Below are 27,563 nucleotides of genomic sequence, written 5' to 3'. Positions count from 1 at the left end.
TTTTGGAATTTAGTGAGCAGCGCCTTCCGTTTAGCGCATAGTTTATCTGCAGGTATGTCCCACTTCAAACTTTCTATAAGATTTGAAACGCTCTCGTGCCGCCTAAATGTACTCATCACGAATCTTGCCGCTCTTGTTTGAACCTTTTCAAACTCGTGAATCAGACCCAAGTGGTAAGGGTCCCATACAGACGAAGACACTCTAAGACTGTATGAACTAACGTATTGTAAGCTATTGCTTTTGTTGAAGGACTGCAGCACTTCAGGATTTTACCAATAAATCGCAGTCTAGAGTTGGCCTTACCTGCTACTTGTGTAATCTGATCGTTCCATTTGATATCATTTCGAATAGTCACACCCATATACTTGACTGACGTTACTGCTTCCAAAGACTGGGCATTTATTTTGTACTCTTACATTAATGGGGATTTTCGCTTTGTTAAATGCAGTAGGTTACAATTACTAATATTGAGAGATAACTGCCATTCATTACAAGACGCATTTATTTTATGGAAATCCTCATTGATTTGTTCAAAACTTTTTTGTGATACTACTTTCCTGTAGGCTACAGCACCATTGGCAAACAGCCTAATGCCGCTGTCAATATCAACAACCAGATTGTTTATGCAAAACGTAAAAAGCAACGGACCTATTACACTGCCATGGGGCACATCTGATGTTACGCTTGTTTCTGTTGAAGTCTCCCCATTCAGAACGACATACTGCTCTCTGTCTGTTAAAAAAACTTTCTACCCAACCGCATATGTCATCGGATAGACCCTAGGCGTACACTTTTTGGAGCAAGTGACAGTGCGGAACTGAGTCGAACACCTTTCAAAAGACGAGGAATATGGCGTCGACGTGAGAGCCGGTATCTAGAGCCTGTTTTGTGTCACGCATAATGAGGGCCAGCCGTGTCTGGCACGACCGTAGTTTCTTAAAACCGTGCTTGTTTCTGCAGATGAGCTTCTCAGAGTCTAGAAAGGTCAGTATATCCGAACACACATGTTCCACGATTCTGCAACAAACCGATGTCAGTGAAATTGACCGGTAATTGTGTGCATCCGATTTTCTAACCTTTTTATAGTTTGCTATGACCTGGGTCTTCTTTCAGTCCCGTGGAACTTTCTGCTGTTCCAATGATCTGGTGCTATATTTGTAGCATAGTAAAAATAAAATCTTACAGGGATACTGTCTGGGCTAGATGCCTTCCTGGCGTCTAAGAATCTTAACTGTTCTATAATCCCACATACACTAAACACTATGTGGGCCATACTTGCTTTTACTGATAATTGATCGGGGGAATGGTGCTGCAGTCCTCTACCGTAAACGAGTTTTTGAGAGCTAGGTTTAGGACTTCCTCACCCTCAACCTCATGACCCCCATGTGAAGCCTGAGTGTGCGCATTTCGCGCCACCACGTATACACTCAGATATCCAATAGATGATAGGCTTTTTGTAAATAACAACAACAAAGTCGTATGATAACGAATATTTTTGTTTATTCAATTCGTACAGATACAACATAGTTCTTGAGATTACAGTTCAGTTCTTGAGTTACAATATATTTGTTGAGGTACAGTTTGACTCTGTTATTTCAGCGCAGAAGTACTTTTAAATCACGTGCTACAATAGTAACATTATTTTTCCAGTATGGCTGGAGGATAATGTTTAAAATTTTTCCAGATATATAAATCTGCGCTACAATCTGGTGTGGAAATACTTTTACTAGATACATTTTACAGGCCCAGTACCATACCTTTTACAAAAATTCCGATCGACTGTGCACACTTAGAAATAAATTTCCACAGCAACAGTAGCAAATGTTTTAACAGTAATAAAAGTTCTCATGGACTGTGAGTGATATAGAGATACAGACTTAAAAAATAATCCGTCTTGGATGGCTTGCGGTAGGTGAAACACTTAAAAACTGTTCTAATTATAACACATGTTGCATAGATGTTTTTACTGAGTGCACACACATTGCTTATGAATAAATAAATGTACAATTTGTTTCCTATTCATGCTTTTTTTAATGTAAATGTCTTTCTTGGTTAGGGTTTTTTAACTTTTAACTTTTTTCACACGTATGGTGAGTGTCACGTAGAAGAAGGTGTAATAAGATGAATGACGAACACTAATACCACTTAACGAAGGTTTATTCAGCGCTTGCACATACAAGAGCGCGAACGGAACTGCCTCCGGCCAGAACACATACGGTATTTATACAGTTACAGAACATTCCAGTACAATGATTCTTGACATTTGTCGATACTTCTAGAATGTGAATGTAGTAATTAAATTTGTACAGTCCAGGTGAATTTTGAAACCACGAACTGCCATGCAACAGTTTAGTATCATAATCTTTACACCACGGCGCTGTTCAACTTTTTCTGCGACGTCGCTCCCTCCTTAAGAGGACAGCGCCTCGGTGTTCCCTCGTCCTAGTCCGGGAACGAGCCGTCGGCCCTGCCTACTCCGACTCATGACGACTTGTTCTAGTCCTGGCTGCGATCCGCTCTCAGGCGCTGCAGTCGTGGACTCTGCGGCTGGTCCCGGCGGAGGTTCGAGTCCTCCCTCGGGCATGGGTGTGTGTGTTTGTCCTTAGGATAATTTAGGTTAAGTAGTGTGTAACCTTAGGGACTGATGACCTTGGCAGTTAAGTCCCATAAGATTTCACACACATTTGAACATGTTTTGGCTGTGATCTTCTTAGAACTTATTTTGCCGCTACGCTCTTCGTCACCTTTCCGCTTGTTGACTGTCGCTGGAGCTTTGAATTTACCCTGGGTTGCAGGAACCTTATAGGGCTTCATTAGAAGGATGTGGACCGTATCTTTGATCTTTAGTCGTCTTGTGTCAGGGTCGTAATCTTCAACTTCAAAGAAACATCAGACAACTGTCTTACATCCTTATAAAGTCCAAAGTAGCGCCTAAGGGGCTTCTCACAGAGACCAACCTTCCGAACAGGAGCGAACATCCGGACAAGGTCACCAGGCTGGTAAACAGCAGGGCGGTGGCTCGCGTCGTACCTTCGGCGATCGTTTTCTTGAGCCTGCAGCGTGCCGAGTCGAGCTAACTGCCGAGCTTCCTCAGCTCTGGTTAACACCTGGCCGATGTAGTCGTCGTCCACGTCGTCAGGATGTAACGGAAATACAGTGTCCATCGTCGTAGCCCCCTCACGCCCATGCACCAAGAAAAATGGCGTAAATCCTGTAGTGTCTTGTTTGGCGGTGTTGTAGGCAACGTCACGAAAGGTAGCACCTCATCCCAGTTGCTCTGCTCAACACTGACGACACGTCGGTCAAGGTCTTATCAAGGCCATCAGTAAGCCCGTTAGTTTGCGGATGGTAGGCAGTCGTCATTTGATGAGTAATGTTGCACCGACGGTTTATCTCTGTCACAAGATTCGACTGAACAACTTTCCCTCGATCCGTAATTAACGACCCTGGGGCACCATGTTTTAATACAATGTCTTACACGATGAATTTGGCTACCTAGGATTCTTTGGCTGTATTCATGGCTTTTGTGATGGAATATCATGTCAGATAATCCATGCAAACAATGATCCATCTGTCGCCACTAGGAGACATAGGAAATCATCCGAGGAGGTCAATTCCAACATGCCGAAAAGGCGTTTCGGCTGGAAGAATTGGTATGACTCGGCCAGTTGGTTTCTCAGGAACTACCTTTGTCCTCTGACACTCTCGACAGTATGACACATAGTGACGGACCCTCCTAAATAAACCGGGACAGAAAAATGTCTTGCAAATTCTATGGTGTCTTAATAAATCCTAAATGTACGGCCTCAGGTGTGGCATGGAATTTCTGTAGAACATCTAAGCGCATGTGTTTAGGAATCACTGGTAGCCACCACTTTCCAAACGGATCAAAGTTTTTCTTGCAAAGTAATCCATTAACTACATTAAATTGTCCTTTCGTATCCTCTGACCGATTTAAGACAAGCATAATTTGAGATATCTTTGCGTCCTTCTTCTGCTCAGCAGACAGATCCTGGAGGGCGGTGAGACAGCCACTGACTTCATCAAAGTATTGATGGTCTTACACAGGGTTTCTTGAGAGACAGTCGGCATCTTGGTGATTTCTTCCACTTTTGTACACTATGCTAATATCATAGTGTTGAAGACGTAGTGCCCACCTGGCGAGTCGTCCTGTTGGATCCTTAAGACCCGTCAACCAACAAAGGGAATGATGGTATGTAAATACTGTGAATGGCTTTCCATCAGATATTGTCGAAATTTGCCTATCGTCCAGATCACAGCAAGACATTCTCTTTCTGTAGTTTCTCTCGGCTTTTGTAAGTGTCCTAGAAGCATAGGCTATAACCTTTTCTTTTCCATCCAAAATTTGCACCAGAACAGCTCCAAACCCATACCTGCTGGCATCTGTGTGTACTTCTGTTGATGCTCTCTCATCATACAGACCAAGTACAGAGTCAGTCGTCAGAGCTTTTCCCAACACATCGAAAGAATCTTGTTGAGCACCACCCCAAGTAAATTTAGCATCAGCTTTTAACAACTCTTGGAGTGGTCTGATATTAATACAAAAAACTTTGATAAAACGATGGTAAGAATAGTATAATCTGAGGAAGCTTCTCACGTCTCTAATAATTTTAGGAATAGGAAATTCCGTTATAGGTCTCACTTTTTCTGGGTGTGGCCTCACACCTACGTTCGACACAAGGTGATTTCTTTTGCTCCAAAGAGACACTCTATTGAATTAAGTTTCAGTCCGCCTTGTTGGAGACACTTAAGAACGGCCCTCAGTCTATTTGTATGTTGATGATGACATGGGCTCTGTGAAGGTTGAATGATGTCATTCTTCATCATTTTATCTACCTCGTCGCGAATTATGCGCCATTCCATTGCTGACACACGGTATGCTCTCTGTCTTATTGGTTGATGGTCTCCAGTGCTAATCCGGTGCTTCACAGACGATTTGTCTAATTTGCTCTTCACCTCTGGATTGAAGCATTCAGAGAACTCTTGAACAATGGCAAGCAGATTTTGTTGTTCCTTAAGTGAGTTCTACTGATAGTCGAGCTAGATCTTATATCAGTGTGGTAGCTCTAATTTTGCCCACAGACTCGGCATGTGAGGTTTCTATGACGCATTACTATTCTTCAATTAACGGCTCACCGTTTGCTGCGCACATGCGTCTTGGAACGATCTGCTGTTCTCGGCGACGGTTAACTATTCACAATTCACCGAATCCCTTCTTAAACGAGACGACAGAGCCTGGGACGACCAAGTTACTCTTCAGTGGTATGCTTCTCTTACATTCCACTACAAGATCCATGGGTTGATGCATGGCATGACACGTGACAGTTACCTTTCTAACGCTCAATGCACGAATGATCACTTCATCCAGCACATATAGTCTCCACACACTCGGATGTGCATCTTCCTGTCCACAGTATCTCATCTCGTCTAGCATAATCTTTGAGCTACCACAATCTTTAGTGCCTGAGAAGCATTGTCCACATGAATGGTACATCTTCCTGTAGGTTTTATATGTTTCCCATTAGCCACCTTCAGCAGAGATGTTTTCCTGTCGACGAATACGGTTTTCTGCAATTAGCGACGGTACTTCTCCGAAATGTCAGAATATGATGCTCCAGAGTCCACAAGAGCTTGGGCTGGTATGCCATCCATGAGGATATCGAAGTAGTTTCCTATCATTTTTGTAGTGATCGACGGCGGAGGATTTTTCTCTTCGGCGGCCTCGCCTCCAGGGAAGGTCGCAGCCTTTAGCTTTCCAGGTTGCGGCGGCGAGGTGATCGACTGGAGTTTCTAAACGGCGATGGAGACCTTGATCGGCGTGTTGGGGAGCGTCCTCTCCAGCAGCTAGCTTGCGGCGATGGTGACCTACGTCGTCCAGCACCCACATCTTGTGTTCATCTTTATCGTCCCATAGTTGGCGTTGACCAAGATCGGTCTGCTGTTTTCTAGCGCGGTCGTCATCAAATATCCAGCGCCTTTATCGGCAATAGCGTACAACATGTCCCAGCTGTCCACAGTAGAAACATACTGGTTGTTATCGTGGGTTCTCCAGGCATCAGCCTTCCTCGATGCCCAAACAGGTTCCTCATGCAGCATTGTAGGAACGTAACTTCTCCTGGGTCTCGACTTTTTCACTGTTTTAAAGGGATATGAAGGACGAGAGATAGGTTTCAAGGTGTGTTCCACTTCCTCCCAAATGACCTCTTGAAGCGTCTCGGTTTACTGCTCGCTATGCAATCCAAGTGCCTTCTGAACTTCCTCTCTTACTATCTGACGAACAACACTTGTGAAATCAGTTCCTTCCTCCACCACAGTGTGAGGTAACGGTCGAATTGTGGCACCCTGAAAATATTCTAAGTTCGGAGTTGGCATGGTCGCACGGGCCACTCGGGGGGCGCGGGCTGCTCGGCAGGCTGACCACGTGGTGCCGACATTGGCCGAGGCCAGAGGGGTCCGGCCCGATCGCGTGGCTGGGAATTCCGTGTTGACGCTGTGATGAGGACGGTGCTTTCTGTCGATGAAGGAGATGTCTATGCTGGCAGTGCCAAAGATGGCGGACTTTATGAAACCATAGCAGCAGACATTTCACATTTGATATATAAATTAATAGTAGCCAGATGAATCATGATACCTCAAAAAGAAACATGTACATTACCATTATTTGCACGAGATTCTGATGGTGTAATCAGATTTTCAATATCTTTATTAGTCTAAAGTTTAGTATCTGACAGTAAATTATACAAGTAACACACAGCAACGAATTTCCAAAATCTACACTGTTCATCTGATTTTGTCAATAGTACATGAGTTATTGGAGGTCAACGTGGTCATTTACTATCGATCGCACCAGGCCATAAGTACTCCACAGCTACATGAAAAAACCGTTGCAGCATGCTTATAAATATAGTTATTCATCTATTTCTTTGTTTATATCGGATATATACTATTGATGAATCAATTGGTTAAATATTTACTGTGTTTTAGAAAGCACAGAGACATTAGGCTACTGGCCTACCTTTTGCTGCTATTCCTTTGATACATGTTTATTTAATTTGTATATGTATTTAATAATGTGTGTAAGAGCGTGTTTGTGGTCCAGCCGTAGGAATATTTATTTAATTTCAAGTTGTTTAAATGTAAGCCCAGTATTTCGGATGTGTTTCAATATGTTTGTGAGTGTACATTGGCTTTCAGACATGAAGGGAGCGCTCTAGCCAATCACAGCGCTCGTTACTAAGGGAGGCGCCTACCGAAGTGAATGGAGGGGTAGTTCGGAACGACGCGGTACGAGGACAGTCGCGAAAAGGACTTGGACAGTGGAGTGGTTTGCGCGTGGTCGTGGCAGATAAAAATACTTCGGAGTGGACTTGTGAGATTTCCGTGGCTTCTACAGTGAAGACGTACTGTGCATTTACAAGTGAATATCTCGCGAGCTATGTTGTCGTTCATAACTAATTACGTGTAGTAGGTATCTATTGTTTCCCTGTTTATCAACGTATAATTTATTTAATTGCTGGACCATTGACACCAATACGTGTGTGGCAGAAACATACAGCGTACTCAAACGTACTTCTGCAATTGTACTCATCATTTAAAGTCGTTAAGATAGAACCTGCAGATTTTATGTAATTGGAATCTTTCATTTATAAATGTCTATGTCACGTTCAAAATTCGCATTTGCCGAGTGATAGGAACCTTTGACCATTCCATCCATGTGTATATTAATATTGTATACTGTAAACTCAGCAGTATTTAGCTTGTAATGCAGCAACTACGTATCCCAGCAAAAACTTTTAATATTTAAACTCTGTGTCTGAGGGTACGTAGTTGAGGGCCACATCATCACATATTTCTGTTTTGAAAGCCCGCAACAGACATCGATACTACGTTCGGAAGCCGTTCAAACTTCTCGCGTGTAATTTTTTTTTTTTTTTTAGACACTGGCACCATTTTATGAAGTCGTCTACTGTCGAAACCTCCTTCAGCAGTAGGGCTTGATACATGTCGTCAGCAATACCCTTCATGAGATGTGCAACCTTATCTTCATCCTTCATTCTAGGAGCCACTATTTTACGCAGCTCCCAGGCGTCTTGAATATAGGATGCTGTAGCTTCTTCTGGAGGCTGTGCCCTGCACTTTATCTTCAACCTTGCGCTTCTGTCGTCGTGTGTCGCCGAAATACTTGCACACTTCCGCCTGGAACACTTCCAAGCCTGTTAACTTCTACTCGTTGTTCTCATACAATTGCTGGGTGGTACTCTCCAAGTAGAAAATTACATTAGCCAAACACACGATGTCATCGTATTAGTTAAATTTGGCTATACGTTCATAAACCTTCAGCCACTTGTTTTTGATCTAGGCCAACGTCACCAGAGAACCCGGAAGCATTGGGAAAAGGGAGATTCTACCCCAAAGTTCCATTATCCAAGATGGTGGCAGTGACGTCATCCAAGATTGCGGCTTTTGGAGGGAAATTTGAATTTTCGTGGGAAGATGGGTCAATTGGGCTCCCTCCACTAACCTAACATCCCTCCCCATTCCTCCCGCAGAAAATGGTATGAAGTTAAAATTCCAACATAATAATGCATCACACATCTACTAACGTAAGAAAATATCGGAAAGATAGGTCACTTGGGTTACCTCCACTAACCTAAGAAACCTGATCACCACCTCTTCCTAGGAACTGGCGCCAAGTTTGAATTTTGGCAGTAAAGAAAGGTCAATTCGCGTATCTCTACTAAGCTAATAAATCGCAGGAAGATAGGTTAGTGGAGGCAGTCCAAGTGATCTAAGTCACACGACCACCACCTCCTCCTAGGGATTTGTGGGAAAGGAACTCAGCCTGCACTGGGCTACTGGAGCGAGGAAGGATTTTACTTTATTTATTTTGGAACAATTTATTTAGGGATAGAGTATATTTATCACAGTGGTATAGAACACATGTCACACAGCGTGCAGACCTGCAAATTACTCCAAGTAACTCATGTATAATTCTCTACTCACAAACACACAAGCTAACTGTAGACTGTCAAAATAACACATTGCACAGCCTACAGACATGCAAACCACTCGCAAATAATGCAATACATTTGCGTCCAAAGAGCCAGACAACTCGTAAATAGTGAAAATAATAATCGATCTAAAAGACTCTGCAAACATGCTTGCTGATCGAAGGCTGTCGAAATCAAGCACCAGTCTTTATTTAAACTACTAGAGGAAGCGCCACTATCCAGTGTGTTCGCCACGATGTCCGCACTGCAACTGACCTAGTACACAGTACCACCACCAGAGGATGCTGTCATCTGTCCTGTGACGTAATCCAAGATGACAACCATGACATCAGCTGATTATGCAAGTACTGTTATCCAAGATGGGGCAAACAGTGTGTTCACCATGATGTCTGGACCTAGACAACAACAACAACAACACCACCACCAGATGGTGGGGAGAAATGGTGAGAAAATGACTCTGCCTGAGCTGGACATAAGTTTTTATTTTGCAGGCGGTGTCTCCACTATGGAATCTAGACTCCAACTGACCTTGGACACAATAGTGCCACCAGAGGGTGCTTTCATCCCTCCTGGGTTGTAATCCAAGATGGTGGTCTAGAGGGGGAAAATGGTGCGAAAATGACTGAGCCTGCGCTGGGCTGAAGGAGTGTACTTTATTTATTTTGAAACAATTTATTTAGGGATGGAGTATATTTATTACACTGATGTGCAGACATGAAATCAACTTGTAAACTGTCCAAATAACACATAGTGGAGCCTACAGACCTGCTTGCAAAATAATGTAACTGACACACAATCAACGTACGCAGACACTGTATGCCACTGCCTGTCCAGTAGACTGCACAAGAGGCTACCTGCAGACCCGCGAAGTGACGCGGCCATCAGCTGTCAAACGACGCACAGACGCCCATTAGGGTCCCACACACATGGAGCAGTGGCATCCCAATCACAATTAACACCTGAGAAATTCCTCTAGAAATACGTGTTCACCTAGACACTACTGCTGATGAGGCTGGGCAGGAGCGCAGACGCTCCAGGTGCATGCGCGCCACCACTGGAGGCAGGTGAAAGTTGCCTCTATTGTGAGGTACACAGTCAGTGTTATAATGATGTCACGGAACTCTGAGGCGCTCACACAACTCCCATATGTGAGACACCTCTGGGTAGCCCGTACCTTTACTGGTGATGACAGTGTAGCACAGGTCGCATTGTTCCTAGCGCAACATGAGAGACTAATCTAACCATGCTTAAGTGGAAATAGCGCAGAATTACATCGAATGCACTCTTCCCAGCAGTCCTAACGTGATACCCCAGTCCATCACATGTCACCCTTCCTGCTTTCAACATACACAGACGTTACCAAGGCTATGTAGAGGCTCCTGTATCCCAGGACAAAGGATGTGAATGAATCGAGCATTATGATTGACTCTTATCGAATGTACCAGTTGAATTACTGATGCCGCCAGTATCGAAGAACCATCCACCTCTTTCTTTCTGCAGATAGGACTTTCAGTGGCAAAATTATTTTCCACACATCACTAAAATGCACAGACAGTTAAACCCACAAAGTTGTCTACAGATTTTCAAATACATACGAGACTCACTAGAATATTGGAAGCCAGTAACACATTTACCAGTGTAACTACAATTGAATATTACGATTGCTGCTACAGTCTGACACCGATCGATGTGCAGGTAGTATCTCCTCTTGACAGCTGTGCTTCTGGAATGAATCTATAGTGAACATAATTTTCCACGTAAAAACTCACCCATACCCTCACAGTTATTGATGTGTTGAATCTGTACATCCCACACAGTGATTCTCTCTAGTCATGCCACAACATAATCCATAGTAACTTTACACTGCAATATAAAGACATTTTATACAACATAAGCCCCAGTAACTTTACAATGCAATATATACACATTTACACAAACAGTGCAGTTATCTTTTGCATCTGTACAGCACCCAAAAAAATTATGGTGTACACTCACACCGGCTATATGTCACTATGTTCCTCAGTCCTAGGGAAGCACTGTCTGCCTTTTCTTTCTTTCTACAGATATGACATTCAGCGGCAGTAAACTATTTTACACTGATCACCATATTACATCGACAACTAAACCACGGAAAGCGCCATACATATCGTCAAATACGGAAAGATTCTTACTCAGTTACACTGCTCTCCAACTGAGGAAAGAAACTTGAATATTAGAGCGTAAAATCGATTTCCAATCACCACGTACCGTGTCGATGTAGTAAACATACAACTCATATCCTCTTCCGTAGAAAATCACCCCTTTTACATCAGAAAGCTGTCAGTGGATTGAAGTCACTCTCAGAACAGTTGTGCAAAGACTGGCTTGTCCCCCCCCCCCCCCCCCCCCCCCTTGGTACAAACGTGTTACAGTTTCTGGTCCGGACCCCCAGCCGCGTGGGATTAGCCAAGCGGTCTAAGGCACCCCCGGCGGAGGTTCGAGCCCTCCCTTGGGCATGGACGTGTGTGTTTGTCCTTAGGATAATTTAGGTTATGTAGTGTGTGAGCTTAGGGACTGATGACCTCAGCAGTCGAGTCCCACAGGATTTCACACACACATTAGTCCCGACCTGCCTGCTTGCTCGCCTTTCTACACCCAGATACAGGCTCTGGGATTACAAGAACATGTCTAATTTATCAGCAGTGTTTCATTAGTGGTATCGTTTCCGACGTAGTAGAATTCGTTCAGTTCGCCTGACTACTGGTCACCATTGTAATGTTAATTTTATCAGTACTTTCGTTTGTGCTACTCATCGTTACTTTCATCTTTCTTCGGGTTCCTATCGGTCGCCGGCCGCGGTGGCGTGCAGTTCTAGGCACCAGTCCACAACCGCGTGACTGCTACGGTCGCAGGTTCGAAAACTGCCTCGGGCACAGATGTGTGTCATGTCATTAGGTTAGTTAGTTTTAAGTAGTTCTAAGTTCTAGGGGACTGATGACCTCATAAGTTAAGTCCCATAGTGCTCGGAGCCATTTTCTTATCATTAATATCCGTTCAGCATGAATTTTAATTTTAATTCCACAATGGTCGTTAATCCCAATCTTCTTTTCTTCCTCTTTTTTTTAATTCCACACCTGAAGCTGTCTTTTATTTCCTGCATCGCTTCTTCCTTGCCTCTGAAGTTCCTGTTAACGTAGATACGCCAGACTGATTTTTGTGAAGCGGCTTCTGCTCGCACCTAGAATGTGACGCGGTCCTCTTTGGTGTTGCAGGGGACAAGGGCGACTTCATGAACGTGGCGCTGAAGGACGGCGGCGTGGTGCTGGCCATGAGCCTGGGCAACGGCCGCACCGAGCTGGCCATCAAGCCGCGCCGCGTGCGCTTCGACGACAACCAGTGGCACAAGCTGACCGTGCACCGCAAGATGCAGGAGGTGGGTGGCAGCGGGCAGCGGCGCCACTCTGTCGCCTTGCACACCGCACTGCGGCCGCCCGCACAGCGTGGCCGAAATAGTTCTGGACACCTTAAGGCAGGAAAGTCGATTAGATCGTTTAAGTCGGAAGGCGCAAGTTGGGTTCCCCACCTTAAGGTGCGTCAAACAGTTTTGGAGGCCAGTATTGATTCTCCCATTTTGTACGAGGCAGATGTAGAGTTCTCATTTTTTCTGATGTTTAGTTTACACTGGTGAGCCAGAGGTCGATTGCCTCGTAGTGGTGTTGCGGATACGTGACTCAGTAAACAAAAAATTTAAGCAGAAGAGAGATGAATAGGCAGTTATTAAAGCGAAGATACAGGCCGCAAATTCGGAAATCCTCTGACATAAGCGGTTTTGTAAAAGCGACCATTGTTGCGGCGTTGCGGCTGGAAACGAGAATCTCTAAAACTGTCAAGTTTGTCGTCTGTTGGCGCCAGGACCTCTGGAAAGTGGTCACAGGAAAGTGAAATAGCGAGAAGGCCTTACGGTATTGTTCGACCACATCTCAACGTAGTAATCCGGGGTAGGCAGCGGTATGTGGCAGACCTGACGACACAGTACAATGTTGAAGCAGGCACAGGTGATCCAGAGCACAACGTTCAAGCACTATTGTCTATCATTGAGCTCCACATCACACGACTTCTACGTGTTCCTGTGTTGACCCACACACATCGTCAGTTACGACTGCAGTGGCCACAGCATCACTGAGTTTTCAGCGTGGATCAATAAAAACGCGTCGTCCTTCTAATGAATCGCATTTCCTGTTACACCAGTCTTTGGTTGGGCCCTTACAAGCCGTCATCCAGGTCAATGCTTGCTTGAAACGTGCACTGCGCCACAGGTGTAGGCCAATGAGTGCAGAACTATGCTATCACTACATTGCGCTGGGCTTGTATGGGACCTACGGTAGTACTCGAACACACTACGACAGCACTTAACATTATTGCGGACAATCTACATCCTCCCGTGGTTGAAGTCTTCTCTGATGGCGACGACATCTTCCAGCAGGGTAATTCTCAGCGACACAAGGCCAGAACCGAGCTGGAGTGGTTCGAGAAGCACGAGACTGATCTCACACTGATGTCTTGCCAGCAAGTGCCCCTGACGTCTACGCATCGGACGGCAGCTGCGTGCCCACAAACCAGTGTCCCGTAATTTTCGCGGGTTTACTGACCTGTGAGTAGACATGTGGTACGACATACCTCAGTACTTGAGGAACCCAAGGCAAGCAGAAGCGCTCCTTTACTATGTCCGAAAAGTGGACCAACTGTTACATCGTTTTGACCCATCGGTGTGCGTCGCAACAAGATACACCAAAATCTTTGTTGTTGTTGTTGTTGCGATCTTCAGTCCTGAGACTGCTTTGATGTAGCTCTCCATGCTACTCTATCCTGTGCAAGCTACTTCATCTGACAGTACTTACTGCAACCTACATCCTTCTGAATCTGCTTGGTGTATTCATCTCTTGCTCGCCCTCTACGATTTTTACCCTCCACGCTGCCCCCCAATACCAAATTGGTGATCCCTTGATGCCTCAGAACATGTCCTACCAACCGATCCCTTCTTCTGGTCAAGTTGTGCCACAAACGTCTCTTCTCCCCAATCCGATTCAATACTTACTCATTAGTTATGCGATCTACCCATCTAATCTTCAGCATTCTTCTGTAGCACCACATTTCGAAAGCTTCTATTCTCTTCTTGTCCGAACTATTTATCGTCCATGTTTCACTTCCATAAATGGCTACACTCCATACAAATACTTTCAGAAATGACTTCCTGACACTTAAATCTATGCTCGATGTTAACAAATTTCTCTTATACAGAAACGCTGTCCTTGCCGTTGCCAGTCTACATTTTATATCCTCTCTACTTCGACCATCATCAGTTATTTTGCTCCCCAAATAGCAAAACTCCTTTACTACTATAAGTGTCTCATTTCCTAGTCTAATTCCCTCAGCATCACCCGACTTAATTCGCCTACATTCCATTATCCTCGTTTTGCATTTGTTGATGTTCATCTTATATCTTCCTTTCAAGGCACCGTCCATTCCATTCAACTGCTCTTCCAAGTCCTTTGCTGTCTCTGACAAAATTACAATGTCATCGGCAAACTTCAGAATTTTTATTTTTTCTCCGTGGATTTTAATACCTACTCCTACTGCTTGCTCAATATACAGATTGAATAACATCGGGTAGAGGCTACAATCCTGTCTTACTCCCTTCCCGACCACTGCTTCCCTTTCATGTCCCTCGACTCTTATAAGTGCCATCTGGTTTCTGTACAAATTGTAAATAGCCTTTCGATCCCTGTATTTTACCCCTGCCACCTTTAGAATTTGAAAGTGAGTAATCCAGTCAACATTGTCAAAAGTTTCTCTAAGTCTACAAATGCTAGAAACGTAGGTTTACCTTTCCTTAATCTAGCTTCTAAGATAAGCCGTAGGGTCAGTATTGCCTCACGTGTTCCAACATTTCTACGGAATCCAAACTGATCTTCCCCGAGGTCGTCTTATACTAGTTTTTCCATTCGTCTGTAAGGAATTCATGTTAGTATTTTGCAGCTGTGGCTTCTTAAACTGATTGTTCGGTAATTTTCACATCTGTCAACTCCTGCTTACTTTGCGATTGGAATTATTATATTCTTCTTGAAGTCTGAGGGTATTTCGCCTGTTTCATACATCTTGCTCACCAGATGGTAGAGTTTTGTCAGGAGTGGCTCTCCCAAGGCCGTCAGTAGTTCCACTGGAGTGTTGTCTACTTCCGGGGCCTTGTTTCGACTCAGGCCTTTCAGTGCTCTGTCAAACTCTTCACGCAGTATCGTATCTCCCATTTCATCTTCACCTACATCCTCTTCCATTTCCATAACATTGTCCTCAAGTGCATCGCCCTTGTATAGACCCACTATATACTCCTTCCACCTTTCTGCTTTCCCTTCTTTGCTTAGAACTGGGTTTCCATCTGAGCTCTTGATGTTCATACAAGTGGTTCTCTTATCTCCAAAGGTCTCTTTAATTTTCCTGTAGGCTGTATCTATCGTACCCCTAGTGAGATAAGCCTCTACATCCTTACATTTGTACTGTAGCCATCCCTGCTTAGCCATTTTGCACTTCCTGTCGATCTCATTTTTGAGTCGTCTGTATTCCTTTTTGCCTGCTTCATTTACTGCATTTTCATATTTTCTTCTTCCATCAATTAAATTAAATATTTCTTCTGTTACCCAAGGATTTCTACTAGCCCCCGTCTTTTTACCTACTTGATCATCTGCTGCCTTCACTACTTCATCCCTCAAAGCTACCCATTCTTCTTCTACTGCATTTCTCTCCCCCATTCCTGTCAATTGTTCCCTTATGCTCTCCCTGAAACTCTGTACAACCTCTGGTTCTTTCAGTTTATCCAGGTAACATCTCCTTAATTTCCCCCCTTTTTGCAGTTTCTTCAGTTTTAATCTACAGGATAATAACGAATAGATTGTGGTCAGAGTCCACATCTGCCACTGGAAATGTCTTACAATTTAAAACCTGGTTCCTAAATCTCTGTCTTACCATTATATAATCTGATACCTTTTAGTATCTCCAGGCTTCTTCCATGTATACAGCCTTCTTTTATGATTCCTGATCCAAGTGTTAGTTATGATTAAGTTGTGCTCTGTGCAAAATTCTACCAGGCAGCATCCTCTTTCATTTGTTAGCCCTAATCCATATTCACCTACTATGTTTTCTTCTCTCCCTTTTCCTACACTCGAGTTCCCGTCTCGCTTCACTATCTGAATAATTTCTTTTATTTCATCATACATTTCTTCTATTTCTTCGTCATCTGCAGAGCTAGTTGGCATATAAACTTGTACTACTCTAGTAGGTGTGGCTTCGTATCTATCTTGGCCTCAATAATGCGTTCACTATGCTGTTTGTAGTAGCTTACCCGCACTCCTATTCATTATTAATCCGACTCCTGCATTACCCCTATTTGAATTTGTGTTTTTAACCCTGTAGTCACCTGACCAGAAGTCTTGTTCCTCCTGCCACCGAACTTCACTAATTCCCACTATATCTAACTTTAACCTATCCATTTCCTTTTTTAAATTTTCTAACCTACCTGCCCGATTAAGGGATCTGACATTCCACGTTCCGTTCCGTAGAACGCCAGTTTTATTTCTCCTGATAACGACATCCTCTTGAGTAGTCCCCGCCCGGAGATCCGAATGGGGGACTATTTTACCTCCGGAATATTTTACCCAAGAGGACGCCATCATCATTTAATCATACAGTAAAGCTGCATGCCCTCGGGAAAAATTACGGCCGTAGTTTCCCCTTGCTTTCAGCCGTTCGCAGTACCAGCACAGCAAAGCCGTTTTGGTTATTGTTACAAGGCCAGATCAGTCAATCATCCAGACTGTTGCCGTTGCAACTACTAAAAAGGCTACTGCCCCTGTTCAGGAACCACACGTTTGTCTGGCCTCTCAACATATACCCCTCCGTTGTGGTTGCACCTATGGTACGGCTATCTGTATCGCTGAGGCACGCAAGCCTCCCCACCAACGATAAAGTCCGTGGTTTATGTGGGGGAAAATCTTAGTATTATGAGTAGTTTGACACAAAACACAGTAGGGCTCCTTCCAGTTACTCTGATACTTATATTCCATTGTCTCAAACTTTTTATACTATTACGATTTTCTGCTAGTATAACTACTATTCAGCTGAAGTGGGAGTTGTTCAGCTATTTCATTTTCATGTTAGGCAAATAAAATATCTTGTCCTTTAGAGTAATCTTGCCTGAAACGATGTTTACCTATCATGATTTCGATAAAAGGTGCAACGATGTTTACCCTTTTTTTAGCTTCTCATAAATAATTTCATTCCCGAAACGCTTGAACATGAGCTTTACGTATCGCGAGGTTCTTCGGGCGTTAAGAACACTCTGCAATGCCAATTTTGTGTGACAGATTTGGTGTGACATAGAAGCTGCACTATCAGTACCGCTGCCGTAAGTTTAAAGTTTTCTTACATCGTCTATGGAATAACGCTGCGATGAGGCCCAAAGGATCGCCCGATGTCCTCCTCTGCCGCACAGCGTCGCTGGGCGCGGTGTGGAGCGGATACGAGGCGGAGCGGCCGCTGTCGCCTCGCCAGACGACAGAGCCCTGCGTCCCGTCCGAGCAGCTCGTCAGCTGGCGTTGGTACGCGTTGCAGTTGCAGCCCTCCCACCAGACAGAAACTGCACTGCGATCTTCTCGTGGCAGTCAGTTGAACACTCGAGTAGGGACGCCGTAATGTGTTCCACTACGCAAAAAAAGTATCATTCTTCCGAAACCCCTTATTTCTGACCCATTACGATGCACAAATTTCTCTCAATGGTGTCTACAACCTTCCTCTGTAATCGTGCAAAAGCGTGGATCCGTGTGACGTGTCTGTCAGGCTCGGTGACACTTCAAACAGCAACGTGTCGACACGTGCGGAAAAAAGAAGTTCATGTGAGGGTTAATGAGGATAAATCAGATCACATTGGCACCAAACAGTGCCACAATTATTCCCACCGCCAATTGAGGCGAGTCACACATTAGGAAGGTCGTCACATCTCCTCTCACCTACTTTTCACCCCTTCTTCGACGGCTCTGCGGTGTCGGTCGGAATCGCGACACCTAGTGATGAAATCACGTTTTTGGAAGGGAGGTCGAGAAAATGTTTAAGACACACCGCCACCTGGAATTGACATAAACACTCCTCAGGAAGTGGTTTAAATGGCGTCATTGCAACCAGCCCTCGCACTGAAGAGTTGATTCCCACACATTTTGCGGTCCTAAACGACATTTGGCAGTGCGAGGAGCAACAGTAACACGTTATGGACGACCTTTGACACTGTCGATACGCCCTGATGGATCAACCCTTCCCAAGAAACATAGTGGCCCTGCGATCGCACTGAACGTGACCGTATCCCTTTGGAGCGTAGTACGACCGCAGCGTTTGTTGTGGTGCAGATTGTGGGAGCGCAAGGGCTCGTTCAGATACATTCGACGAAATTTGAAGGTGATCCGAAGCAGCAGTGGGTGCAGACAGTCTTAGCACTTCGGTTTCGCGGCCTCCTGTGGTGATATCACGGAGGGGTGCAACGCTGACACGAGCGTGAATAACACGGCGAAGCATCTTTCTGACGCCCCTAGCTCGGAAGCACCCTCGGAGACAAGCACGCAACCTTTATTGAGCACCTTAGAAACGTACCAGTCAGAGCCTCGGACACCTGTGCAGCTGAGTGACTGCACGATGCCTCTCTCGCGCCTGAGGGCAGGCAACCCCTTCACGTGGGGACGCTCATCGAAGGGCATTGTGACGAGAACTCACCGCAGAACTGCATGTCGCGCTCTCAAAACCTGTCAGCACTGAAACGACACGACGGCAGCTCCAGAAACAGGGAATCTCGCAGCGAGAGCTCGAATTTAAAAACCACTCATAAGTAATGCAAATGAACGTAACAGGAAAGCCGTAAAGTCTGCAGACGGGAGGAATGACAGAAAGTGATTCGGTTAGATGAGTGTTTTTCACACTAACTTCTGGCCGAGGTTACATCCGTACGAGTGAAAGAGTTGGGCAGCCGTGTCGTGGTTTCCATGGGCCTTCGCACTTGACGACGGATCGGTCATTGGCAACTACGACTGAAATGGGCACGTGACCATCTGAGCTGAACACTGGCGCAGTGGTACAGTTGTCGAATCTCGATACCTTCTTCATCGTGTCGATGCGAGCGCGCGAGTCCATCGTCTTACAGGACAATAGCTCCTCGGCACCTTGACCGCGAAATGCAGACAAGGTGTGGGAGTTTCCATTATGGTCTGGGCATCCGTCGGTCAAGTGAAACTCGTGCAAGACACCACGATGGCCAAGCTGTACCGCACACACCATCATGACGACCGTATTTCCCATTTTTCAGCAAGATAATGCGCCTTATCACAAGGTCAGGAGAATGGTGGAGTGGTTCGAGTGGCGAGTTCCAATTGATTTGCTGCCCCCCACCCCCCCTTTCTAACTCGCCAGATCTGAACCCGATGGAACACATGTGGGATGTGGCGTCAGAGCTTATCGGCCAGCTCAATGGAATTTACGGGAATTACGTGTCTTGTGTGCAGATGCGGTGCTAACTCCTTCCAGCGACTTACCGGCGCCTCACTGCGACCACGCTACGACGCGTCGCCACTGTCGTCCGTGCCAGAGGTGGCGTACCGGCGCTTACGTGGGTGGTCACGATGTTTTGGCTGATCAGTGTATGTTTGTTATAGGATGTCCTTCGGAAATCTAGAAATGCACGATCTACCTCTTCTTACGAATTTATTATTTTCAAGATGTCTGTGCACGCGTAAGGCGAACTGTGTCCTGCCATTCAACAGCCACACCATTAAAGGAGTCGTGGAGGCGTAGCAGGTCTGTAACGGGACGAGCTGCCTGGACGGCGTGTCGGAGTAGTGGAGGCGCCGTGCCTAGGCCTGGCGGCGTGCGGGTCAGCTGAGGCCCCCGCGCTGCGGGCCGCGGCGTCGCCCCCGCGAGTGCCGCCACTGGCCACGCCCTCCTGCCTTGCTGCCTCACCGACACTACCCAGCACAGGTCGGAGCAGTCCCCTGTGTCGACGAGGCCGCATACGTGCCTCAGAAAAAGCGAAACTCTGCTGGCCAGCAAGCTGAAAACACTGTTCTGTTAGATGCTGTCATCTGATGCTGATCATTCTATTTGATCCAATAACATTATTATATCTTAATTAACAAATACACGTTACTGGAAGGCTTCTCGTTAACCCAAAATCCTTTTACTGTTTCTGTGACAGCGTGTCCCCTTTTTCTGTTCACCCCCGGTTCAGTTTCTGTTCTTCATCAAATCTTTCAACGCCATCGGATATCGTAACCATTCTTCCTCCGGTCTGGAGAGTCTCTTCCACTGAATCCAGATCCTTTTATAACCTCGCTGAAGTATCTTAAAAATCTGTTAACCGTTCAACATCGATCGTAAATAAAGTGACTACAATTTTATAGGCATATTTTCCTGATTGTCGCTTAATGATTCAGTTTCTTGGTGCATTCCTTCTCTCCCTCGAAAGTTACACTGCCCGTCTACGAAGCTCCACTTAGACCCTCTAGATATTGTGGCACGGGATGACTGCCTGTACATGCTGCTGGGAACGCACTCAACAGTAGTTTATAGGCGCGTCGGTAAACCATCGGCTGTGACTGCAGGGGGACCAGAATGAACAAATGAACAAGTTGCAGAACAACTATTTGCTAGACATAATCGATGGTGGCCTTGGGGACAGTAGCTCATATCATTCTTCGAGAAAGGCTCCTGCATTCCTTGCCGCATGTGTGCAGGATTAGTCCTGCTGAAATATGGCATGTGGAGCTGCCTGCAGGAGGGGCAATGCCTCAGGCTCTAAAACGTCCCTCATATAATAGTTGATGTTCAGATTGGCTTCAATACGTAAGAGGCAAGATTGAATTTTACACTCATTGGTGCTCCAAATTCATCGCAGCTGCCTTTTACCCGCTACGCAATGTGCCCAGTAGACTGTTAAACAAAATACGCGGCCAACACTGTAGGGTAAGTTGTAACGGGACTCACTGCATTCTGCCGCTCGGCTGTTCACGTGCCCGTCTGAGGCGGTCAGTGGTAGCAGCCGCCAGTGGCAGCAGTGCAGCCCTCGGTAGGCGATGCAGACAGGTGTACACTCGCTGCAGTGCTCCAGCATTATCGATTCTGTCGGTTAGCGTTAGGTGGATCTGACGGCGCCGATTCTGCGGCTGCGATGTAATTGTGTGGCCCAGTGGCCGGTCCTCAGCGGAGTACGACGCAGCTCCGTCCGCCAGTTCCACCCACGCGTCACTGCGGCAGCAGCGTGCCTGGAACGAGACACAGTGTCGCGGTCCGATAAGCCCGTTTCCCAAAGCCCGAGCATTCCGCCCCGTTCCAACTCACTCACACGCAGATGTTGCTGCCTTTGAGATCGAAGACGCGTACCAGCACTTACTTGCACGTTTCTGCTTTGTTTGACAGCTTTGAACCAACTGGGCGTGGCCTAACGTTGGCCTGTCGGGATATATAAAAGACGATGCCGGACCCACACGCACGCCACCTCTCTGCAGTCTAATTTAGATATTACGGTTCCATTTGTGAAAATAACAGAGCAGTGGTGTCACAAAATTTAACATCATCATCGGAACACTGAATACTGATTGAGCTACAACCGACCGTGTTTCGTACTGATGAAATTCTTATTCGTCTCGTCTAACTTGTTCGTACGGACGGTTATCGTAACTGGCGTATCTGCATGCACCGACGGAAGTAAGACGCGCTTCGCCTGACCTGTCCCGGCGTCATAATGTTTGTTAGCCGTCACTAGTCACAGTTTCTAACTGAGGGTTTACCGTTCGATCGCTGCTCGGTACATATTACAGTATAACCGTCCGCAATAAGCAAGTTTATTAAATTACTGGTAACTTCAATTAGCAGATGACTTAAGCAGAAACGTGGTTCTACAGAAAATAATTCTTTCGACGTATCACAAAAATAAAGCAGAAAAAAAGAAAATAGAAGGTGCGAAAGTGAGAAGAAAATATATGTCTTCCTACAGTGTTATCTTGACTCACCGTTCTACACATCGTACGATTTTATGGTGACTAACGCTGTTACTTCTGAGTATAGCCTTTTCCACAAACAGTACTGCAGGTGGATATTAGACCAGTTGCAAGTAATTCTTGTGCTATGCTGCCAGGAGTCGCATTTAAATTTATTTTCTCGATAATTTAATGTATCGCTACGCGTTTCTGCGATTTCTGCTCTTCTTCGGGCATGTACACATACGAGGTGTCTTAATTTATATAAATTAGCACACAATTCTTATAGCTACAATTTTGTAAATTCTTCTGCTGATAATGTGACTGGTGGAGTGAAGCGAGGCGGTAGTTACTTTTGGTAATTTTACCAATATTCTGTCATTTTCTCCACATTTTTTCAAGATGAATATGCTCATATTAATAACATAATCAGATGTGGCTTGATTTTGTATGGGAAATATTCATCAACTTACTAGAACATCCTAAGAATTTCCTTCTTTCTGAAAGTGTACGTGCATGCTTTTCGTATGGGTCAAGCATGAATGTAATCTAGACAAATACCTGAAAGTATAGTAATCCTTGTGCCATAGCTATATGAAGACTCGACAAGTGTTATATGCAAAGGATATAGTGGAAACTCAAAGTTTGGAGACAATGCAATGTCCTACTCCATCAGAGAATGTGTCTGCAGACTCATGTAATGGTGTATTTGATGGAAACTCGAAGTCCTGATATAGTTCTGCATGTTGACTTGATTCCCAATCCAACATGTAGGGGCTGCAACAGGTAGCTGACCTGTATATGGAGCTGAATTTCGTGCTGCTGCTTCTTCGATTTTCCATAAGTATATGAGCTTATTGCTTACCAGGTGTGGTCTGGTACAAGCCCCCAACACAGCCAGGATATCTAAAATCCACCGAAAAAATACATGTACATGGACCACTTTTTGGGATTACAGGGCTGACATTATCCTGTTGTAAAAACAACGCAATTACATTGTTACATGTTCTGGGTTCCCAGGTGAGGGCTGTACACCTTCTTGCACTCACTCCACCGACGCTGAATGTGTCACCTGTGGCGTTGCATTGAACCTAATGTAGGAGGATCTAACTTTCAGACTACACAGTGGGGTGCATCCATGCTGCCACTTCTCACCACGAGACATTGCCGAGAGCCATAGAATGGTGTCGGCTGTTCACCTCTAAGCGAGTTGTCTTTGCCCCATCTGTGGTGAACAGTTAAGTATTTTGCCATTGTTCCAGTTCCCAGAAATAAGTTTGCTTTCTGTAGATCTGAAACAGTATATCATTGTATCATTGTCAGCCCACCAGCAAACAAAGATGAGAATCGCCAGCAGATGAATCTCTTTGTGTTCCACCAGTAAGAAGTTAGAACAGGTCAGGGAGAGTAGAACCACTACCTATGGGAGGGTCTAGCTGCAGACGAGAATTAGCACATCATTGTCAACCCAACACCAACCAAACGGGCCTGGCAAGCTAGTATCCCCTACTCGTAAGTAGGGGAGGTAGTGAGGAGAGGGGTAAGAGAGGAGGTAAGACTGGTTCTAAGCTGTTTAGTTTGTATCCCCACATCGAGGTAAAGGCACATGCACTCCTCCACTGGATGGTTTCTTTCTTTTTTTTTTCTTTCGTACATCGTCGTTTGATGTTATTACAGTACTTCATCTGTCTGTAGAACCAAGGCCGAGATACACTTATACCATAACATAGTCATTGCTATTGTGGTTTTGTTCTTAAATTATCGCACACTTATAAGAGGATTACAGTTCCATCCCAAAATGTTCCATCAGTATTGGTTACTGTTTTGTTGTTTGGTTCTACCAGCGTTATGTTACTCGTGAATTCTTATACTCACTATAGTGTGTGGAACTTGCTAGCTAAATATATGTTTAAGGATGCTAAATGGCGTTAAGTACTTATTTTGTTGTGTATTCAACGCAAGATTCAATTTATTTAGTTGGAGATTTCACTGATTTTAGAACTACATCCACTATCTACATCTACATCCATACTGCGCAAGCCACCTGACGGTGTCTGGCGGAGGGTACTTTGAGTACCTCTATCGATTTCCCTTCTATTCCAGTCTGGTATTGTTCGTGGAAAGAAAGATTGTCGTTATGCCTCTGTGCGGGCTCTAATCTTTCTGATTTTATCGTCATGGTCTCTTCGCGAGATATACGTAGGAGGTAGCAATATACCGCTTGACTCCTCGGTGAAGGTATGTTATCGAAACTTCAACAAAAGCCCGTACCGAGCTACTGAGCGTCTCTCCTCCAGAATCTTCCACTGGAGTTCATCTATCATCTCCGTAACGCTTTCGCGATTACTAAATGATCCTGTAACGAAGCGCGCTGTTCTCCGTTGTATCTCCTCTATCTCTTCTAACAACCATATCTGGTACGGATCCCATACTGGTGAGCAATATTCAAGCAGTGGGCGAACAAGTGTACTGCACATTGACACCTGTCAGCAGCTAACTTGTATATAATTAGGACTATTATGCTGTTATTGAAGTCTGGCTATATTTCGCGTGTCTCGTATAAACCATCTGACCCGCCAGTTCTTCCTCGACAGACGAAAACAAAGAATGAAGGGAAGTTCGAAGCTGAAGTTTGGAGCGAATTCGACGTTCTGAGTCACCGCAAAGGCGGGTCTCTGCGAGGGCGGACCATCTCACAAATGATGTCGTCCACAAAAATATCCTGCTCTATGACAGGGTGCATTGTCACGCTAACACACACAACAGTCACCTCCTAACTGCTCCTCTATTTTTCGCAGGGCTGTAAAATGTACTCAGTTTAGCATTTTCTTAGGCGCAGTAAAGCGAACACACCGTAACTGCGAAAAATACCCCCACACCTTACAGCCGCCTCCCCCATACTTCGCTGATGGCACTATACGTGACGGCAGGTGACCCTGTCCCAGCATTAGCTAAACCCCAGCACTGCCAACAGACCGCCACGCGGTACAGCGCGATCCGCCACTCCACGATACTCACTCAGTGTCCAGCGGTGTGGCGTCTAGCACCGAGTACACCTCACGGAGAGCTGCTCGACCGCTGCAGCCCGTTCTTTCTCACTCCCTGTGCACGAGCGTTGTGCACGGTGAGCTGCTGCCGTCCCTTCTGTCGATTTCAGGCGATTTTTTACAGTCACCCTCCCCTCCGCAACGCTTGACGCTCCCTGTCCGTCTGTACGTCAGATCTCAGTTTTGCTGCGGTTGTTCCTTAGCGTTTTCACCTGACAGCTACGTGACCATCAGACGACTTGGTCAGCTTTAGAAGGGATGAAATGTCCCTTAAGGATTTGTTACTCGAGTGATATCTAGTAACGAGTCCTGCAAGAGCCATTCTGTTGTTGCTGCTTGCCTACTGACAACACGAGACTCTCCGACTCCTTTCACACTGACCGTGAAATCTGATTGTTAGTTTCGCATCACCTGGTACTTATGATGAAATGGAACACTTTTGCCACGGTTTATGCTTCAGAGGATGTCGTCAGTTGTGTGGGAACGCCGCATATTCCAGGTACCTGTCGAGCTGTTCATTCCCCGCTTGGTGTTCGCGTACTTGCTCTTGCTTGTCGCCCGTAGCGCTGTCGCGTGTTCAGCACTGCACACTCCCCAACGGCAGCACCGCCAGAGCCACTGGCCGCCGCTTCCTTCCTCGCGGCCGCCGGCCGGAACCCGGCCTTCTGCCTCCCGCCCCCACATAAAGAACTTCCCTCCACTCTCCCCCGCCCCCCGCCGCCACCTGCCTCGCTGACTTACTCCGGCAGTTTATGCGGTGCACAGGTCTCCCGGCTAGCTAGCTCTCCATTAGCACTCCGGCACGAACGTACAGACCGGCGCCTTCTCCGCAGATAACGTTTCTAGCAAGCGTGAATTCTTATCAGGTGAAACATCTCAACGTTCACACCTTAAACCGGAGCGGGACTGCGATACTGGCTTTCGTGTTTGTTCACTCAGGTTATTAACATGTTATGTCTCTTCGCAAACATCATCAACAGGAACTGGCCGAAAACGGAGCAGTGAATTAGTGCAAGCCATTTCCAGAGAAGCGCCCACGTCACTCCTAGAACGTTCTAGCGAAATGACAGAAAACTTCAAGTCTCCGCAGTCGGATGGCGATTAGAGTCCCACTTGTTTCAAAGGACTTCACTGCCAGAAACATTCATCAGTCACACTTCGTGATCTTGTTCTGAGAAAAATAATAGGTATCTCCTCTGCCAGCATCCAATCGTCGATCGACAATGAATATTTTTCAGCGAAATTCGTGAAACAAACCTCCATGCCACTGCAGTCCAAATGGCACACACGCAAAAATAAAGCGTATGCATCTCTTCGTTTCCTCGATAGTTACGCTTTGGTAACTCAGACCGACAAAATTATTCAAGTGTAGCCTCAGACCTCTAGAAGAATGTAGTAATTCCAGTTCCAAAGAAAGTAGCTACAGACAAGTTCACAAAAGAACGGAAGAACTGGTAGCAGCCGATCTCGGGGAAGATCAGTTTGGATTCCGGAGAAATGTAGGAACGCGCAAGGCAATACTGACCCTACGACTTATCTTAGAAGGTAGGTTAAGGAAAGGCAAACATACATTTATGGAATTTTTAGACTTTTGACTCTCTTTGAAATTCGGAAGGCAGCGGGGATAAAATACAAAAAGCGAAAGCTATTTACAGCTTCTACAGAAACCAGACGGCAGTTATAAGAATCGAGCGACATGAAAGAGAAGCTGAAAGACGGGTTGCGAGGTGCCGGGGTGGAGAAGAGTTTGTACCTCTTTAATTCAGACAAATTTTGCATGAGAACTGGACATGCACTCGACCCCCTCCTTACAGACCACGTAACTGATCATGTGCGCAACGGTAACGGGAGGAAATGATGGTGGACCCTGCTAGTTGGTAAAATGAGGAGTGCACACTCACAATAATTTAATAAAAATCGTAATCTACTCAGAAAAGAAGAGAATTTTATCATAATAAACAACATTAAATGAGATTCTGCATATATCTGCGAAATGATATGCGGATTAAATATTACAATGAGATTTATTATACATCACATCATAAATGTACATAATTATTGGCACAAAGAATAGGTTAAAGAATAGGGCACACTGAACCATTATGAGAACAAGAGTTGGCTCGAGAACAATGGGCTGATACTCTCTGTGATGCAATAGGTTGACGATAACGGCTGGAGATTCTAATGAATCAAATGCTAATCTCCCGTCTATATATCAGTATCTCAATTAGTAGTGAGAGCTCAAATGGGATCACATAGAGCAACAAGCAAGGTGGACTTGTAGCAAAGAGAGCGCGCTTGCTGCCAAGGGATTCAGTATAAAATTTACAAGGTCCTACAATGCCGGAGCCGCAAAATTCTGTACCAATACTGAAATCTGCAGCACGTCGTCGGTAGGCAGTGTCCTGATGATGTAGGCGCTGACTTCTGTCGTGCAGCAAATCTGT

The 27,563-nt window shown here is 45.4% G+C and overlaps 1 protein-coding gene across 7 annotated transcripts in view; it reads left to right on the top strand.

Moving 5' to 3' along the window:
* The window catches only part of LOC126267963 (neurexin-1a), a 1,982,806-nt gene that overhangs the window by 1,079,150 nt on the left and 876,093 nt on the right, over nucleotides 1-27,563 (top strand). For all 7 annotated transcript variants that reach the window (XM_049973298.1, XM_049973297.1, XM_049973300.1 and 4 more), the window contains one exon: nucleotides 12,284-12,444. In XM_049973298.1, the coding sequence (XP_049829255.1) occupies nucleotides 12,284-12,444 (161 nt within the window). The remainder of the gene's footprint in view (nucleotides 1-12,283; nucleotides 12,445-27,563) is intronic.

Source organism: Schistocerca gregaria, chromosome 4 (assembly GCF_023897955.1).
Source record: "Schistocerca gregaria isolate iqSchGreg1 chromosome 4, iqSchGreg1.2, whole genome shotgun sequence".
Taxonomy (NCBI): domain Eukaryota; kingdom Metazoa; phylum Arthropoda; class Insecta; order Orthoptera; family Acrididae; genus Schistocerca; species Schistocerca gregaria.
The sequence above is the reverse complement of the archived record's forward strand: the minus strand, read 5'-3'. Positions and strand labels throughout refer to the sequence as shown.